This window comes from Salvelinus alpinus, chromosome 9 (genome assembly GCF_045679555.1).
Source record: "Salvelinus alpinus chromosome 9, SLU_Salpinus.1, whole genome shotgun sequence".
NCBI classification, from domain to species: Eukaryota; Metazoa; Chordata; class Actinopteri; order Salmoniformes; family Salmonidae; genus Salvelinus; species Salvelinus alpinus.
In genome coordinates, this window is record NC_092094.1 from 52,841,081 (window position 1) to 52,858,231 (window position 17,151).

At 41.3% G+C, this 17,151-nt stretch overlaps 1 protein-coding gene across 2 annotated transcripts in view; it reads left to right on the forward strand.

Moving 5' to 3' along the window:
- mfge8b (milk fat globule EGF and factor V/VIII domain containing b) overlaps window positions 1-15,068 on the forward strand; it is a 49,254-nt gene extending 34,186 nt beyond the window's left edge. Inside the window, exons 4-10 of one of the 2 annotated variants that reach the window (XM_071326675.1) lie at window positions 1,409-1,522; window positions 2,603-2,784; window positions 3,469-3,624; window positions 3,972-4,116; window positions 6,899-7,101; window positions 11,387-11,542; window positions 11,918-15,068. In XM_071326675.1, the coding sequence (XP_071182776.1) occupies window positions 1,409-1,522; window positions 2,603-2,784; window positions 3,469-3,624; window positions 3,972-4,116; window positions 6,899-7,101; window positions 11,387-11,542; window positions 11,918-12,061 (1,100 nt within the window). In that variant the 3' untranslated portion in view covers window positions 12,062-15,068. The remainder of the gene's footprint in view (window positions 1-1,408; window positions 1,523-2,602; window positions 2,785-3,468; window positions 3,625-3,971; window positions 4,117-6,898; window positions 7,102-11,386; window positions 11,543-11,917) is intronic. The other variant, XM_071326676.1, reaches the window with a different exon arrangement.
- The last annotated feature ends 2,083 nt before the right edge of the window (window positions 15,069-17,151 follow it).

Below are 17,151 nucleotides of genomic sequence, written 5' to 3' on the forward strand. Positions count from 1 at the left end.
ACCAGCAACAGTGTGTGAAAACCTTGTGAAGACTTACAGAAAACGTTTGACCTCTGTCATTGCCAACAAAGGGTATATAACAAAGTATTGAGAAACTTTTGTTATTGACCAAATACTTATTTTCCACCATAATTTGCAAATAAATTCATTAAAAATCCTACAATGTGATTTTCTGGATTTTTTTCCTTCTCATTTTGTCTGTCATAGTTGAAGTGTACCTATGATGAAAATTACAGGTGTCTCCATGTCCTCTTGCTAAGGTGTGAAGTCTGTCAAGAGAGAATATGGTGTCGCCCTTAAATACTGCTAAGCCATATGCTCCTCCGTAACAGTATAGGAATAGGCCTACACCACACGAAAATACCTTGAGACAGTAAGAGGGCTTGAAGGAGCTTTCAGCTTTTTAGAAACAGCAGCTATAGTCGTGCAAATCTCGGATTGAGCTTAAGTCCAAGGTGCTTTGGCTTTTGACTCATTCCTGCTGAGTGTGTGTGTGTGTGTGTGTGTGTTACGACCAGGGCTTTGAGTTTGTCCTGATGCTTCCTGGCTTGGAAAAACTCTAGGCCCTAGTTATGAGACTGTGTGTGTACTAGTATTCTGTATTTTGTGTGTTTGTGACTTTGTGAGTGTGTCTCTTGAGAAGTAACATAATCTCAGAGCAGGATGCCCTGTGGGCTTTAGGAAGAGGGTGCCGGGTTTATATTCATCATTGGTTCCTCCCTAGTGGGCGACTGACTGCCTGCCTGGCCCTGAGCACAGAATCACACTAATCACACTTTTCACTGACAACAAGTGAGATTTGGGTCATATTCTACAAAAATATGGTAAACAGTAAACAGTCAATCTAGGGCAGTGTTCAAAGGAAGTTTAGTCATGCCTTCAAATCTTGTGGGCAAAAGATTAAAAAGTTTGTTCTGATGCTTGCTGTCCTCTGAAAGCGCTGCCAGTTGCCAAGCACCCTCTCTAAAAAAAACAACAACGCATGTCCAGTGTACACCATTGAAATGTGCGCCATCTAGGGGTAGGTCAAAGAGTTTCAGATAATTGTGCCACACAGCAGCTCATCTGAGCCATTGCGTTGCTGCTGTTTACTAATAGCTTTATCAGAGCTCATTTGCACATAGTCAAATGCTGAATGTAGATGAAGGGGGGGGAAAAACTTTAGGAGGAAGTCAAAAAATGACTTACTCTGAAAACCGTGTGAAACCGTCAGTTAATCATCCAGTTTAAATATGTACATATTTCCGATTCAGTTTGGGGCCTGTGCTCAAAAAAGCATCTCAAGAGTAGGAGGGCTGATTTTTTTTTTAGGATCCGATCACCCCTGTCCATATCATCTTATTAATCATTGTTCTGTTCTGTTGATTGTATGCCAGTGACTGATAATGGTCATCATTTCTCTCAACAGATGTGAATGACTGTGCCGGCCAGCCGTGCAAGAACGGTGGCTCCTGCAGGGACCTAAATGGAGACTTCAACTGCCGCTGTCCGTCCCCCTACGTGGGCAAGCACTGCCAACTGCGTGAGCACCAGTCACACACACATACACACACGCACACACACACACGCACACACAGACACTCACACACACTGTCTCTCTATTAGCCTTAGTCCCCCATGATATTGTTAAGTGCAATAAAATACATTAGGCTGAATGTGATAAAGAAAAACATAATGTAACCAAGTTAAAGGCCCAGTGCAGTCAAAAATGTGATTTCCTGTGTTGTATATATATATTTACACTATGAGGTTAAACTAATACTGTGGAATTGTGAAAATTGTGATAATGTCCTTTTTAGTATAAGAGCTGTTTGAAATTTCAGTCTGTTTTGGTGGGATGGTGTTTTAGCCTTCCTGGTGACATCACCAGGCAGTAAATTAGTTAATAGACCAATAAGAAAGATCGTTCCAAACCTCTCTGCCAATAACAGCTAGTCTTCAGTTTTCCCCTCCCCCCTCAGACCACTCACAGACAGTCCTAGCTAGGGATGCAATGGGACGGTATATTACTGGAAACTTCTAAGTTTACCAGTAAACTAACATCATTTGGTAACTTTGAAGGATGTTATGTAATCTATCATAAAACAACTAGTGACCCTTTTGGGTACTTCAGATTATCACAGGTGTCTGTAATAATCTCTGGCCCTGTGTGTGGCCTTTCAAATATATTAAATAATGAATTAAGATGATTTTAAAATAAAAACTACAATGACAAAGCTGTAAAACATTATCCTAAATATAAACCATACATTTAGTGAATACCATTGGTGTTTATTATGAGGTTTTCAGCATGAAAATTCCTTTTCCTTTTTATGTATATATTTTTTTACATAGATCTATCTATCTATCTATATATGATAATGTTTTGATGTCAAACTGTTGGCTGTTGTCAAAAAAGTCCATAGATTTGTGGGGCATGTATGTGTACTAATGTGAAATAATAAACCAGACTAACTTCACCACAGATTTGACCTGCTAGATTCTTCTTCATTGCTTCATTCCCTCAACCGCTAGGTTCTGTGTCTGTCTGTCTCTGTCTGCCTTGTTTGTGTTTTTGTGACCTCTGTCTGTCTGTCTGTCTGTCTGTCTGTCTGTCCCTCAGGCTGTATCTCTCTGTTGGGCATGGAGGGCGGAGGCATTGCAGAGTCTCAGATCTCGGCCTCGTCGGTGCACTACGGCATCCTGGGCCTGCAGCGCTGGGGGCCCGAGCTGGCCCGTCTGCACAATAAAGGCCTGGTAAACGCCTGGACCTCTGCCTCCCATGATAGGAACCCCTGGATAGAGGTCAGTACAGTACGACAGGCTGGCTCCAACACCAATGTCTGGCTCGTGTTCCTTAGGCACCAAATGGAAGAAAACTGACTGAAACCAGGAGAGACTACATGGACTTGTCTAATAAGAGGCTTTTTTTTTTTTTTTGTATAGCAAAATAATTCTGGTGTTCCTAATGACCACAGCCTTTCTAGAGTAGATTAGGGTCGTCTCCATAGTAAAGTGGCTTCCACTCCCTAATCTGCACTGATCTGAAAACATCATCATGGGGATAGGTGAAAGCAATATATTGTTGCTACCTACGAGGCAATAACATTCCCCTGTCTGGTTATTTCATATCATTGCAGATGAAAGACGGGCAACAAGTAGATGCTTTAATTCTGACACAATTTTAAATGTTTGATTCTCGGAGACTCTGCTCATTGCATGGATGCAATGCCGTGCTTCTAAACCTGCATTGCTTGCTGTTTGGGGTTTTAGGCTGGGTTTCTGTATAGCACTTTGAAATCAGCTGATGTAAGAAGGGCATTATAAATACATTTGATTGGTGTTGTTGGCATGGACCTTGTAACCACATTTTTTGTCATTCCCCTCCATGTGCAGTGAAAGGTCTATGACTACAGGACCAATCTTTTTTTAAATGTCCACTATTATATGGCAATAAATTCGAAACAATGTGTGTTGTCATTTGTGCAGATAAACATGCAGAGGAAGATGCGTTTCACAGGCATCGTGACACAGGGCGCCAGCCGCATGGGGTCAGCAGAGTTCATCAAGGCCTTCAAAGTGGCGTCGAGTTTGGACGGGAGGACCTACACCGTGTACCGCCTGGATGGGCAGAAGAAGGACAATGTGAGTGAACACGCACAGGCACACACACACACACACGCACACACACCCTCTCAGATGTACACACAGACATACTATCACGATGGCTGTTGTAGAATTTGCACCCTCGTCACTGTGTAGTGTGCTTTTCTTTGTGTTCTATTTTGGGAATAGTGTGCCATTTCCATGGAAATGAATGAAAGACATTGATTGGTTGGGGGTGGTGAAGTATACTGTTTACTGTTTGATTCACATGGGGCCTGTTTTGTAAAGCTCCGGTGAAATTCAAGTAATGCATTTTGACATCACTCACTCAAGTCATTATTTCGTAACATTTTTTATTCTTTTCTTAATTTCTTCTATTTCTCCAGGTGTTTGTGGGGAACGTGGACAACGACAGCACCAAGACCAACCTGTTTGACCCTCCCATCATCGGCCAGTACTTCCGCATCATCCCCGTGGTCTGTCGCAAGGCCTGCACCCTGCGCATGGAACTGGTGGGCTGTGAGCTCAATGGTAAACGCACATACACACAAACACATGTCTACTTGCACGCACGCTCACACACACACACACACACACACACACACACACACACACACACACACACACACACACACTGATAACAACGTCAACAAACTGAATGGGGTTTGCTTTTCAGTGTGTGTCAGATGGTTACATCATACAGAATGTTTTTGGTTTTACCAGAAGGTTTTTGGTTTAGGTCTGACTGAAAGTGTTTCAGTAGTGTTACTGAGGGGGGGCGGGGGGGGGCTAACGATAGAAAAATTACTTTTCAAAACCATATGGACATTTTTTGCAGTGTAAATATTGGCAATGAGACCTATCATGTAAATTAATCAAATTTGTTGGGATTGTAACAAAAGAATAATATGCAAGTCACATTCATCATCACAGCATTGTTTCCATGCCAGCATAACTATATGGATATTTTGGTGGTGCCTTAATGTTTTCTCTGGTGTAACAACTTTCTGTACAAAGTTTCTGTACTTTCTATTTGCTTTATAATGATGCCATGAGTTCTCGCCAACACACTGGCTTTGTTTAATTTAATCAAGGGAAACTGATCTGTGTGTGTGTGTGTTTTTAAAAGTGGTCCACAATGTCCATCTGTGACTCTGTCAGAGCATGCTATGCCAGTTTGTGCTTGGTTATGGTCTTTGCATGGCACCTTTGCATGACCTTTGCATGACACATGCATGTTACACAAAGCATCCTGCAATACAAACTGCATGGCACACAAGTGACACGCTTGGGCACCTGACACGCATGCTAGTACTACTGTAGGCTCGCATGTTCTACACACAGTACTACTCAACGACGCTCAGCCCAACTACAAGCATGCTGCGGCGTCCATCGCTCTCGCTCTTTCTCCACCGTTATCGTTAGAGCCGTAGATGAACGTACTTCGGCCAACTCCGTTTGAGTTGAGATGTATCATTTGAAACGGCTGCCATCTTGCCACCAAAAACCCCAAGGCAATTGCGTTCTCATTCTGCATGCAGTTGCACTCTGTTTCCATACTTGGAATACACGTTTTTATGTCATCTCCGCAGAGCATTTTGCGCCATCATGGAAGATAAGTTGGCTGAACTCTATTCCCTATGGCTGTATAGCTGAACCAGGGTTTTCATTGAACGGACATTTGAGAAATTTACCGGATCCATATGTATTGGGTGTATAACCTGATTTAGAGGTTCTACCCACAGTGTTCAGAATGACAGAAATCCCATTTCGACTATGGTAATTCATCTTAACGGAACATGCAAATTCTAGGATGCAACAAAGTGCTTCATTACTGAATTCCGATGCACACTATGAAGACGTTAGAATAACTGTCCCGGTTTACTTTTCCTCAGTCAACAAGACGAGTAACGAACAGCAAAATCACAAGCCTATGTCAATTTACTATCCCTCATAGTAGAAAATGTTACCTGTTTTATTGGTCAGCTTGTCAAGAAAGAAATATCCTATTCAAAACAGACTTTCAGACAGTTGTGGGACTGGCTACATACATTGTATTTTTAAAGCATGAGTCTGATGCAACAGATCAGAACTTTTAGCTTAACATGTTGATGATAAACTATATTATTTATTCACATTATAAGCGCAGCAGCAATGCGCACAAGGAAGTAGGCCGTCATTGTAGATAAGAATTTGTTCTTAACTGACTTGCCTAGTTAAATAAAGGTTAAATAAAAATGTGTCAAAAAGTAGGCTACTCGTGAATGTTCGTTCCATAATACAATTAGCAGGAAAACACCATTTGTCAAAAGTGCATCGCACATGCGAGTAGTTTCATGTGACATGAAAGTATCTATTAGAAATGTTGAAAGCGGGGAGCTCTAAAGATGCTAATATGACTAGGATTGTGCCTTTGGCTACTGGACAATGAAAACATTTATTTAAAACCAATAGGACATAAGAGAAATAGGCTACTGGTTTCAATGGCATATGGAAGGAAGTCTATAAAATAATTGCCTCCATTGATATGGTCGGTTTTTGGCTTGCTACTTTGAAGCAAGGTAAGACCTGCCTCGTAATATTTAGTAAAACGTTCAGGTTTCGAACAATTTAAATATGTTTTCAAAATGCATACTGCCTCCAGCTCATAGCAAAGTGGTGTGTGACACGCTGATGAAGCCTGTCTTCTGTTGCCTATGCATTTGAATGGCAAACGGGTAGCGCGCATCAATTACCAGTTGGGAAATAAAAATAGTAGCTTTTTTTAACCGTGGCCATCGACTGTTTTTAACACAGGATTGCATTTAGAATTGTTGTACAATGGATGGGCTTATAAAAGCACACCATGTTTCGTCAAGCAGCAATGAAAGAGCTTTTTAAGGAGCTGTAGCAGCTCTCGTGCTATCTGACAGATTTTCCGCGCAAAGGCTCTCTGTATGCTAAGATGCATAACGAATATACAAGCGCCAATTTAATTCCACAAAATTATGCAAATTAACTTATAGACCGATAAGCATGACCGGTCAAATGTATTTTCATCAATGAATAGGATAAAAATCCTTATTTTGCAATGAGATCATTTTCCCGGACAATTAGCCGGCTATTACTGGCTAACGGAAACCCTGATCTGTACCGCATGACTACAGGCTGTCACTACTCACTCCACCTACCCACAACTCTGGTCATCAATGGCTATCATCCATGTGCTTTCACTGTGCTGCTCACTGACTGGCTGGCTTGGGCCTTGCTTCTCTGTCTGTCCCTTGTCTATCATACTTCTTTCTCTCTTTCCCTCCCGGTCGTCTCACTTCAGTGTATTCAAACACGGCAGGTTGCTCCGAGCCCATGGGCATGAAGTCGCGCCTGCTCTCCGACCGCCAGATCTCGGCCTCCAGTGTCCACCGCACCTGGGGAATTGAGGCGTTCACCTGGCAGTCCCACTACGCCCGGCTGGACAAGCAGGGCAAGACCAACGCCTGGACGGCGGCCACCACCAACCGCTCCGAGTGGCTGCAGGTAACTGCAGGAGTTTGAGGGAACTGTAGGAAGTGATGTGGTGTTGGTCACTTGGTCACTATAGCTGAGGGAGATACAGTTGAAGTCGGAAGTTTACATACACTTAAGTTGGAGTCATTAAATCTCATTTTTCAACCACTCCACAAATTTCTTGTTTTAACAAACTGTAGTTCTGGCAAGTCGGTTAGGACATCTACTTTGTGCATGACATGACACAAGTCATTTTTCCAGCAATTGTTTACAGACAGATTATTTCACTTAAAATTCACTGTATCACAATTCCAGTGGGTCAGAAGTTTACATACACTAAGTTGACTGTGCCTTTTAACCTCTCTTGGGCACGTGAGACGGTAGCGTCCCACCTCTTCAACAGCCAGTGAAACTGCTGGACGCCAAATTCAAATACAGAAATACTCATTATAAAAATTCAGAAAACAAAACATATTTTACATAGGTTTAAAGATTAACTTCTTGTGAATCCAACCACGGTGTCAGATTTTAAAAATGCTTTACGGCGAAAGCATACATTACGATTATGAGAACATAGCCCACAAGACAAATCATTACAAACAGTAGCCAGCCAGATAGAACAGTTACACAATTTAGAAATAGAGATAAAATTAATCCCTTACCTTTGATGATATTCATATGGTTGCACTCAGCAGACATTCATTTACTCAATAAATGTTCCTCTTGTTCGATAAAGTCTCTTTATACCCAAAAACCTCTGCGTTTTCTTCATTAATCCACAGGCTCAAACGCAGTCAAAACAGGAAGACAAAAAAATCCAAATTGTATCTGTAAAGTTCATAGAAACATGTCAAACGATGTTTATATTCAAACCTCAGGTTGTTTTTAGCCTAAATATTCGATACTATTTCAACCGGACAATAACGTCGTCAATATAAAATGTAAACAAGAAACGCACTCTCTCGGTTGTGCGCAAGAAAAAGCTCCGTGAAACTTTAGGGTCCACTCATTCAGACTGCTCTTACTTCCTCATTTTTCAGAATACAAGACTGAAACACTTTCTAAAGACTGTTGACATCTAGTGGAAGGCATAGAAACTGCAAGTCGAGTCCTAAGTCAAGGGATACTGTAATGGCATTGAATAGAAAACTACAAACACCCCCCCAAAAAAACTACTTCCTGAATGGATTTTTCTCAGGTTTTCGCCTGCCGAATCAGTTCTGTTAAACTCAGACACTATTTTAACAGTTTTGGAAACTTTAGAGTGTTTTCTATCCAAATCTACCAGTGAAATGCATATCATATCTTCTGGGCCCGAGAAACAGGCCGTTTAATTTGGGCATGCATTTCATCCAAAATTCCGAATGCTGCCCCCTACCCTAGAGAAGTTAAACAGCTTGGAAAATTCCAGAAAATGATGTCATGGCTTTAGAAGCTTCTGATAGGCTAATTGACAACATTTGAGTCAATTGGAGGTGTACCTGTGGATGTATTTCAAGGCCTACCTTCAAACTCAGTGCCTCTTTGCTTGACCTCATGGGAAAATCAAAAGAAATCAGCCAAGACCTCAGAAAGAAAATTGGAGACCTCCACAAGTCTGGTTCATCCTTGGGAGCAATTCCCAATCGCCTGAAGGTACCACGCTCATCTGTACAAACAATAGTGCGCAATTATAAACACCATAGGACCACGCAGCCGTCATACCGCTCAGGAAGGAGATGCGTTCTGTCTCCTAGAGATGAACGTGCTTTGGTGCGAAAAGTATTAATCCCAGAACAACAGCAAAGGACCTTGTGAAAATGCTGGAGGAAACAGGTACAAAAGTATCTATATCCACAGTAAAACGAGTCCTATACCGACATAACCTGAAAGGCCGCTCAGCAAGGAAGAAGCCACTGCTCCAAAACCGCCATACAAAAGCCAGACTACAGTTTACAACTACACATGGGGACAAAGATCGTACTTTTTTGGACAAATCTCCTCTGGTCTGATGAAACAAAAATAGAAATGTTTGGCCATAATGACCATCGTTATGTTTGGAGGAAAAAGGGGGAGGCTTGCAAGCCGAAGACCACCATACCAACCGTGGCAGCATCCTGTTGTGGGGGTGCTTTGCTGCAGGAGGGACTGGTGCACTTCACAAAATAGATGACATCATGAAGAGGAAGATTATGTGGATATATTGAAGCAACATCTCAAGACATCAGTCAGGAAGTTAAAGCTTGGTCGCAAATGGGTCTTCCAAATGGGCGATAACCCCAAGCATACTTCCAAAGTTGTGGTAAAATGGCTTAAGGACAACAAAGTCAAGGTATTGGAGTGGCCATCACAAAGCCCTGACCTCAATCCTATAGAAAATTGGTGGGCAGAACTGATAAAGTGTGTGCGAGCAAGGAGGGCTACAAACCTGACTCAGTTACACCAGCTCTGTCAGGAGGAATGGGCCAAAATTCACCCAACTTATTGTGGGAAGCTTGTGGAAGGCTACCCAAAACGTTTGACCCAAGTTAACCTCTCTGGGATATTCGGGACGGTAGCGTCCCACCTCGCCAACAGCCAGTGAAATTGCAGGCCGCCAAATTCAAAACAACAGAAATCACATAATTAAAATTCCTCAAACATACAAGTATTTTACACCATTTTAAAGATAAACTTGTTGTAAATCCAGCCACAGTCTCCGATTTCAAAAAGGCTTTACGACGAAAGCACACCAAACGATTATGTTAGGTCAGCACCTAGTCACAGAAACACAGCCATTTTTCCAGCCAAAGAGAAGAGTCACAAAAAGCAGAAATAGAGATAAAATTAATCACTAACCTTTGATCTTCATCAGATGACACTCATATGACTTCATGTTACACAATATATGTATGTTTTGTTCGATACAGTTCATATTTATGTCCAAAAATCTCAGTTTACATTGGCGCGTTATGTTCAGTAGTTCCAAAACATCCGGTGATTTTTGCAGAGAGCCACATCAATTTACAGAAATACTCATAATAAACATTGCTAAATGATACAAGTGTTATGCATGGAATTTTAGATCCACTTCTCCTTAATGCAATCGCTATGTCAGATTTCAAAAAAACTTTACGGAAAAAGCACACCATGCAATAATCTGAGTACGGCGCTCAGACACAAAAACAAGCCATACCCGCCATGTTGTGGAGTCAACAGAAGTCAGAAATAGCATTATAAATATTCACTTACTTTTGATGATCTTCATCAGAATGCACTCCCAGGAATCCCAGTTCCACAATAAATGTTTGTTTTGTTCGAATAAGTCCAAATACCTCCTTTTTGTTTGCGCGTTTAGTACACAAATCCAAACTCAGGAGGCGCGGGCAAGTCCAGGCGAAAGTTCAGACAAAGTCATATTACAGTTCGTAGAAACATGTCAAACGAAGTATAGAATCAATATTTAGGATGTTTTATCATAAATCTTCAATAATGTTTCAACCGGAGAATTCCTTTGTCTGTAGAAATGCAATGGAACGCAGCTAACTCACGAGAGCGCGCGAGACTGAGCTCATGGCACTCTGCCAGACCCCTGACTCAAACAGCTCTCATTCCCCCCTCATACAAGGTACTAAAGACTGTTGACATCTAGTGGAAGCCTTAGGAAGTATAATATGACCCCATAGACACTGTATATTTGATAGGCAATGACTTGAAAAACTACAAACCTCAGATTTCCCACTTCCTGGTTGGATTTTTTCTCAGGTTCTTGCCTGCCATATGAGTTCTGTTATACTCAGACATCATTCAAACAGTTTTAGAAACTTCAGGGTTTTCTATTCAAATCTACTAATTATATGCATATTCTAGCTTTTAGGCCTGAGTAGCAGGCAGTTTACTCTGGGCACCTTTTTATCCAAGCTACTCAATACTGCCCCCCAGTCCCATAGAAGTTAAACATTTTAAAGGCAATGCTACCATTTGGCTAAGGTGTATGTAAACTTCCGACTTCAACTGTAGGTTAGAGTTGGTGCTGGTGAAAGTTCTGGAAGATTCTCACTGAAAGTTTACTTTACTGACAAATTACTGACAATTTGTTTTGAACTCAGTTTATCTGCGTAAGCCTAAGATGTTCCGATGACACAATATTCTTATTTTTCATGGTAGAACAGTGTGGTGGGGAGATGTAGTGGGGGATACAGACAAATAAGGGCACAGATGAGAAAGTGGCAGAGACACAGAGGGCTCAAACCCCCGTCTCCAGGAGGCTTTGTAGCCTGGAGTCGGCAGCGTTGCCACTAGACCAGAGTCTGGCACTGAACCCTGCTTGTTCTGACAATTCCTCCTTCTGTAACAGGTGGACCTGGAGTCCCCCAAGAGGATCACAGGCATCATTACCCAGGGGGCCAAGGACTTTGGGGCAGTCCAGTTTGTTTCTGCCTTCAAGGTGGCCTACAGCGACGACGGCCAGTCCTGGAGCATAGTCAAGGACGACGTCGCCAGCACAGACAAGGTAGGTGGCCAAATCTGTCCCTCCAAGGTAGTGTGTTCTCTTAGGGTGTTCTTAAAGGGGTTTTCCACCCAAAATACAACATGGTTTTTATACTAACCTTAAGTGGAGTTGATTCCCCTACCGTATGTATTTTGAGTGGAACATCCATTTAAAGGGAGCCAAGCATGAATGTGTGCCTGCCTACGAATAATAGACCAAGTTGAATTACTTTGTTGATATTAAATATAGGTGTTATTGATTCAGCGGATGAAACGCAAAGTCAAGATGTCATAGATTTAATGATGACCTTTATATTGTATGATAGGGCAAGAGACACTGAACATCTAACTAGCACTCATCAGTTCTGTGCTTGTGATTTGGCTCCCCAACTTCCAGATCTTCCCGGGTAACAGCGACAACAACGTCCACAAAAAGAATGTGTTCGAGCCTCCCTTCTATGCCCGATTGGTCCGCATCCTGCCGTGGGCGTGGCACGAGCGCATCACCTTACGAATGGAGCTGTTGGGCTGCGATGAGTAGCCCCGTCCCCGCCCAAATCTCCTCCTCTTTCCCTGCCCCTCCTCCTCTTTCTCCTCCTTTCCAAAACCTCCTGAGCCACACCTGCACTGCCTTGCTCACACCCGTAGAGGGCAGCAAAACACCACGCCACCACCACAACCCTGCCCCGACTGGAGAAGGTACAAAATGGACCCTAACCACTGATCTAGGGTCAGATTAGCCCACCTAATGGTTACGGGTAGGATTAGGTAGGGGTAATCTGAGCCTAGGTTGGGTGCTGAAGGTCAATTTGTACGTCGAGCGCACAGACTACTGCTGTGTCAGCCGGAACTACATGGACTCTGAACCTGTCCTTCCTAGATCAGGGCCTTATTCAGAGTTTTACACTAGGATTGCTGATCTAGGATCCGGTTCCCCCTCTTATTAATAATTATTATTTAAAGGCAAAACTGATCCTAGATCAGCACTGCTACTGTGAGACGCTTTATGAATATGGGCACAGAAGACTGAACCTGAGACCCATCGCTAGTGATGTACAATACAGTAGTAGCTAACTTGGCTGAGATGTTTTTCCAACTGAGAATTGTCACCTGACCATCCAGAGACACTGAAGTGCGTAGTAGTATTATCGAACACCCTCGTGTAGTCTTATCGCTTAGCCATTTTCTTGATTCTGCAGTGCTCCGGAAGAGATGTGTTTTGCGGGAGTTTTTGTTTGTGTTTTATTTCGTTGGGCTTCTTAACCAGGGAAAGACCCGTCGTGTGACTATAGGATTTATAAGATTGACTTGTATTTTTTGAAAAAGGAAGGTATACCAAATGAATTTCACTTTGTTGACAAATTGATGGTGTTGGTTGACTAGTTGTGAATGCATTATGATTTATTAGCCATGTTTTTACTAAATGCAGTTTTTCCAAATAAGTAGCAGACTTAACAAAAAAATAGAAAGCATGTATAAAAAGCTGGGGAGAGACTCTTATTCTGTAATCTTGTGACATTGAGTGATATTCAAATCCCAAAACAGTTCAATGCAATTTTAGTTTATATTTTTTTGCTAAGGGTATCTACAAGTGCAGTAATACTCCTACAGTATGTGGTGTTCTATAACTCAATTTGCTCTGATTGTGATGTCTGTCCTTTCATTAATGCACTGTGAGTTGTGACGTCAATGTAATGCATTTATTACTAATTGACTAATATTATGAAGTGACATAGAAAATAGGGGGTTAGCAAGTTGATGATGCTGCCAGATTAAGGCAGATCAATTCTAGCCTGATCCCAGAGATGTTTGTGCTGTCTTGACAAACACGATCATAGCAGTTGGCTAGACGGCACAACAGATCTGGAACCAGGCATATTTTCATATTGTATGTGCTACTAATGTTGTTATAACCCTTATGATACACAGCTCAACTTAATATGATTTCGTTTTCCCATTTTTAAAAGGCACTTTCAGGGTCAAAGCTGTATTATTGTTTGCTGAGGTAAATATGTGGAAACTCAAAGTTTTCTACATTAAAGAAATAAAGTACAGACGTTGACAGACATATACAGGTAACTGCCGAAATAAAGGAAACACTTGAGTAAATGAGGGATACAAATTATATTGAAAGCAGGTGCTTCCACACAGGTGTGGTTACTGAGTTAAGCTATGAACATCCAAACATGCTTAGGATCATGTATAAAACTGCCCAATTGCTTAATAATGCCAATTATTTTGGCTACCATGGCTAGAAGAAGAGATCTCAGTGACTTTGAAAGAGGGGTCTCAAAGGAGCACAGGGTGTTTAAAGGGTGTGTGTGTCAGTCACCAGATCTCAACCAAATTAAAACATATGTGAGATTCTGGAGTAGCACCTGAGACAGTGTTTTCCACCACCATCAACAAAACACCAAATGATGGAATTTCTTGTGTAGGAATGGTATCACATCCCTTCAATTCGCTCCATTATTAATTTTTATTAGAGATCCATACACTTGTAGAATCTATGCCAAGGCACATTGAAGCTGTTCTGGTGGCTCGTAGTGGCCCAATGCCCTATTAAGACACTTTATGTTGGTGTTTCCTTTATTTTGGCACTTACCTGAAGATTGAGTGTTTGAGAACAAAGCGTTTTAATACTATGAATCTGTCATGTCACTGCATAGGAGAGCAGTTATATGGCTTCCATAAGTTATCAAAGGGCAATTTTAGATTTTTGACAGACGATAGCAACCAAAAAAACACATTTCTGCCATTTTTTTTTTTTTTTGAGCTGGTTATCCTACCTAATGTAAATACTTTTTGTAAAAATGTGTTCCTTGAAGTTGTAATATGTAAATGTTTTGCATCAGACCAATCAAATGCCATCCATTTATCACAAGAGGACCAAAATGATGCGGAGAATTCGAAGGCTGTGGCCACACTGATAAGATGGAAAAGAAAAATCTAATTTAAAAATGATTTCTACGGTTGCACTGAACGTAAGACGTGACATGGCAATCTGCATATTGCTCCTAGGTCATAGCTAGCATTGTCAAGCTCCCCCCATGAATGATGAATTATGGGCTTGTGCAATAAGATAGTTTTTGATTTGAATGAATATTAATATGAACAGCTGGAAAACATTGGCGATAGATATCCTCTTTAAATGCATGTGAATAACGATGCATTTGCAAGGCTATGGATGGATTGTGGTGTCAAAGACTGTAATATATTTATGATCTTTGTAGACTGTTCCAAAATAGTTATATTATCTGATGTCTGCATGCATTGTATTGACTATACTTTTTTTTATTTTTTAGATCCAACATAGACGTTTTGATTTATATTTTCTCTGTAAATTTTTCTGATTCGTTCATCAGACTCTAGTTATTCCCGTTCTTTCATTTCCACACGGTCCTGGTTTTATATGATTCATAAAAAAAAGATTCAATTGATGTGTTTTTATGCGATATTATTAGTATTGATCAGTTTTTGTTTTCTGTGTTTCTTAAAATAATTCCCTTAACTCTCAAGACACAAACAATAAAGGATTTAAAATGACAGCTTGTATATTGTGCAGTAGCTAACCTGGTTTCAATTTCACCGTCTCCATTTCACCTGCATTGGGTTAAAGGTGCAATCTGAGATATTTGCAGGCATTTTTGGTCATTCATATGGCCTGAACAAATCCCAGATTGTATCTTTTACCCGACAGTAACCTGAATCCATTAGGCTTGAATTAATTTAACTTTCACTTCAAAAGGAGAGGATCTAAAGGGCAGGAATCTTTGGGTCCATTTGCCTGTTTAGCATTTTTACGCCCTGAAGGCTAATCTATCCCTCCTATACCACGGTATTATCTAAATCATTACCTCCCACCCCTTTGCAATTTCCTCCTCTGTACCATCCTCTTGTATGGATGGACACACATTAACTCTGTTATGGATACAGATTTCTACTGCTATCCCTATGAGGCTGGTCTCATGGCAACAAGAATAGTTCCATAGCCACCTCTTATTCCATTGTGCTCAAATTATAGCATTTTATTTGACTGTCCTGTTTCAAGTTTGTATTTACCTGGTATTTATGAGGACATTATGTGATTTAAACACTGTTGGTAACTCCATGTTAGTGGTTAGAGCGTTGGGCCAGTAACCAGAAGGTTGCTGGATCGAATCCCAGAGCTTACAAGGTAAAAATCTGTCATTCTGCCCCTGAGCAAGGCAGTTAACCCACTGTTCCCTGGGCGCCGATGACGTGGATGTCGATTAAGGCAGACCCCCCCCCCCCCCCCCCCCCCCCCGCACCACTCTGATTCAGAGGGGTTGGGTTAAATGCGGAAGACACATTTCAGTTGAATACATTCAGTTGGATAACTGACTAGGTTTCCTCCTTTTTAATATGGTATAATAGTACTTATTTTAATGAACCCGAAAGAAATTAGTAAATATTAGTGCATTAACATGTACCTGACTAATATGTGACTAAATACCAGGATAATAAAACCCTTAAAGAAAAAAATATATATATGCGTAATCACCCTTAAACTTTTTTCTCTTCGGGTACAGCTGTGAGTCTAATGACAGAAGATTGACTCCACACAGAAGAGAGCCTCCATACTTTCTAAACCTCAGTTTACACGTATCACTGATTGTGCCTATGGCTGTTCCTTTGTCATTCCATTTCCCTGTTTACAGTTCGACTACAGTGGTATCACATGGATGGAGCCACCAGATAAAGGACTGTGGGTGTGGTGTTTGTGCTGGTCTAAAAGTGTGCCAGTCAACATTGCCTGCACTATTTGGTGTAAAGGTTGTCATGTTGGTGTCATTATACTCATAGGCTGTCTCAATTACCTTAAAAATCCATCCTCGCCTCCTCTCCTTCATTGCTCTGATCTTAGAGAACTGACTAGGTGAAAGCCAGCCTAATTATAAGCTTCCGTTGTATGGTTTTCCCCCTGTCAAGTCTCTAATCATTGCAGATGAAGGGGAGGAGAGGACAGATTTAAAAAACAAATTGAGACAGCCCTACAGAGCACCCGAGAAGCAAGCTAGATCTACACAGGGTTTTCTAAAGCTAACCAGCTTCAGATTTCAATGTATATTTCCTAACCAACTTGCCAAAACTGTAGATTGTTAATTAACAAGACATTTGTGGAGTGGTTGAAAAATGAGTTTTAATGACTCCAACCTAAGTGTATGTAAACTTCTGACTTCAACTGTAGTTATTCTTCTTGTCCAGATGGGATAGGGCTGTGTGATGGCGATTGCATAATCTGTGGACCTATTGGGGCAGTAAGCAAATCGAAGTGGGTCTAGGGTGACCGGTAAGGCAGAGGTGATATGATCCTTGACTAGTCTCAGAGCAGATTTAGCAGATGTTATTGTGGGTGTAGTGAAATGCTTGTGTTTTAGAAGTGCCGTCTTTATTGTATTACTTATTGTTAATGCCGTCTTTGGTGTGCTTTTCAATGCACACGTTGTCATACAAAAGTGCTACATTGCGTGAAGTTGAAAATGCATTATGTCATTACTAAATGTGTAATGTGATCAGTGGCGATTTTAGCATGTAAATATTGGTGAGGCAAACTCAATTTTTTTTTAGATGCATGCCAGCAAAGCCACAACACTTTACAATACATTA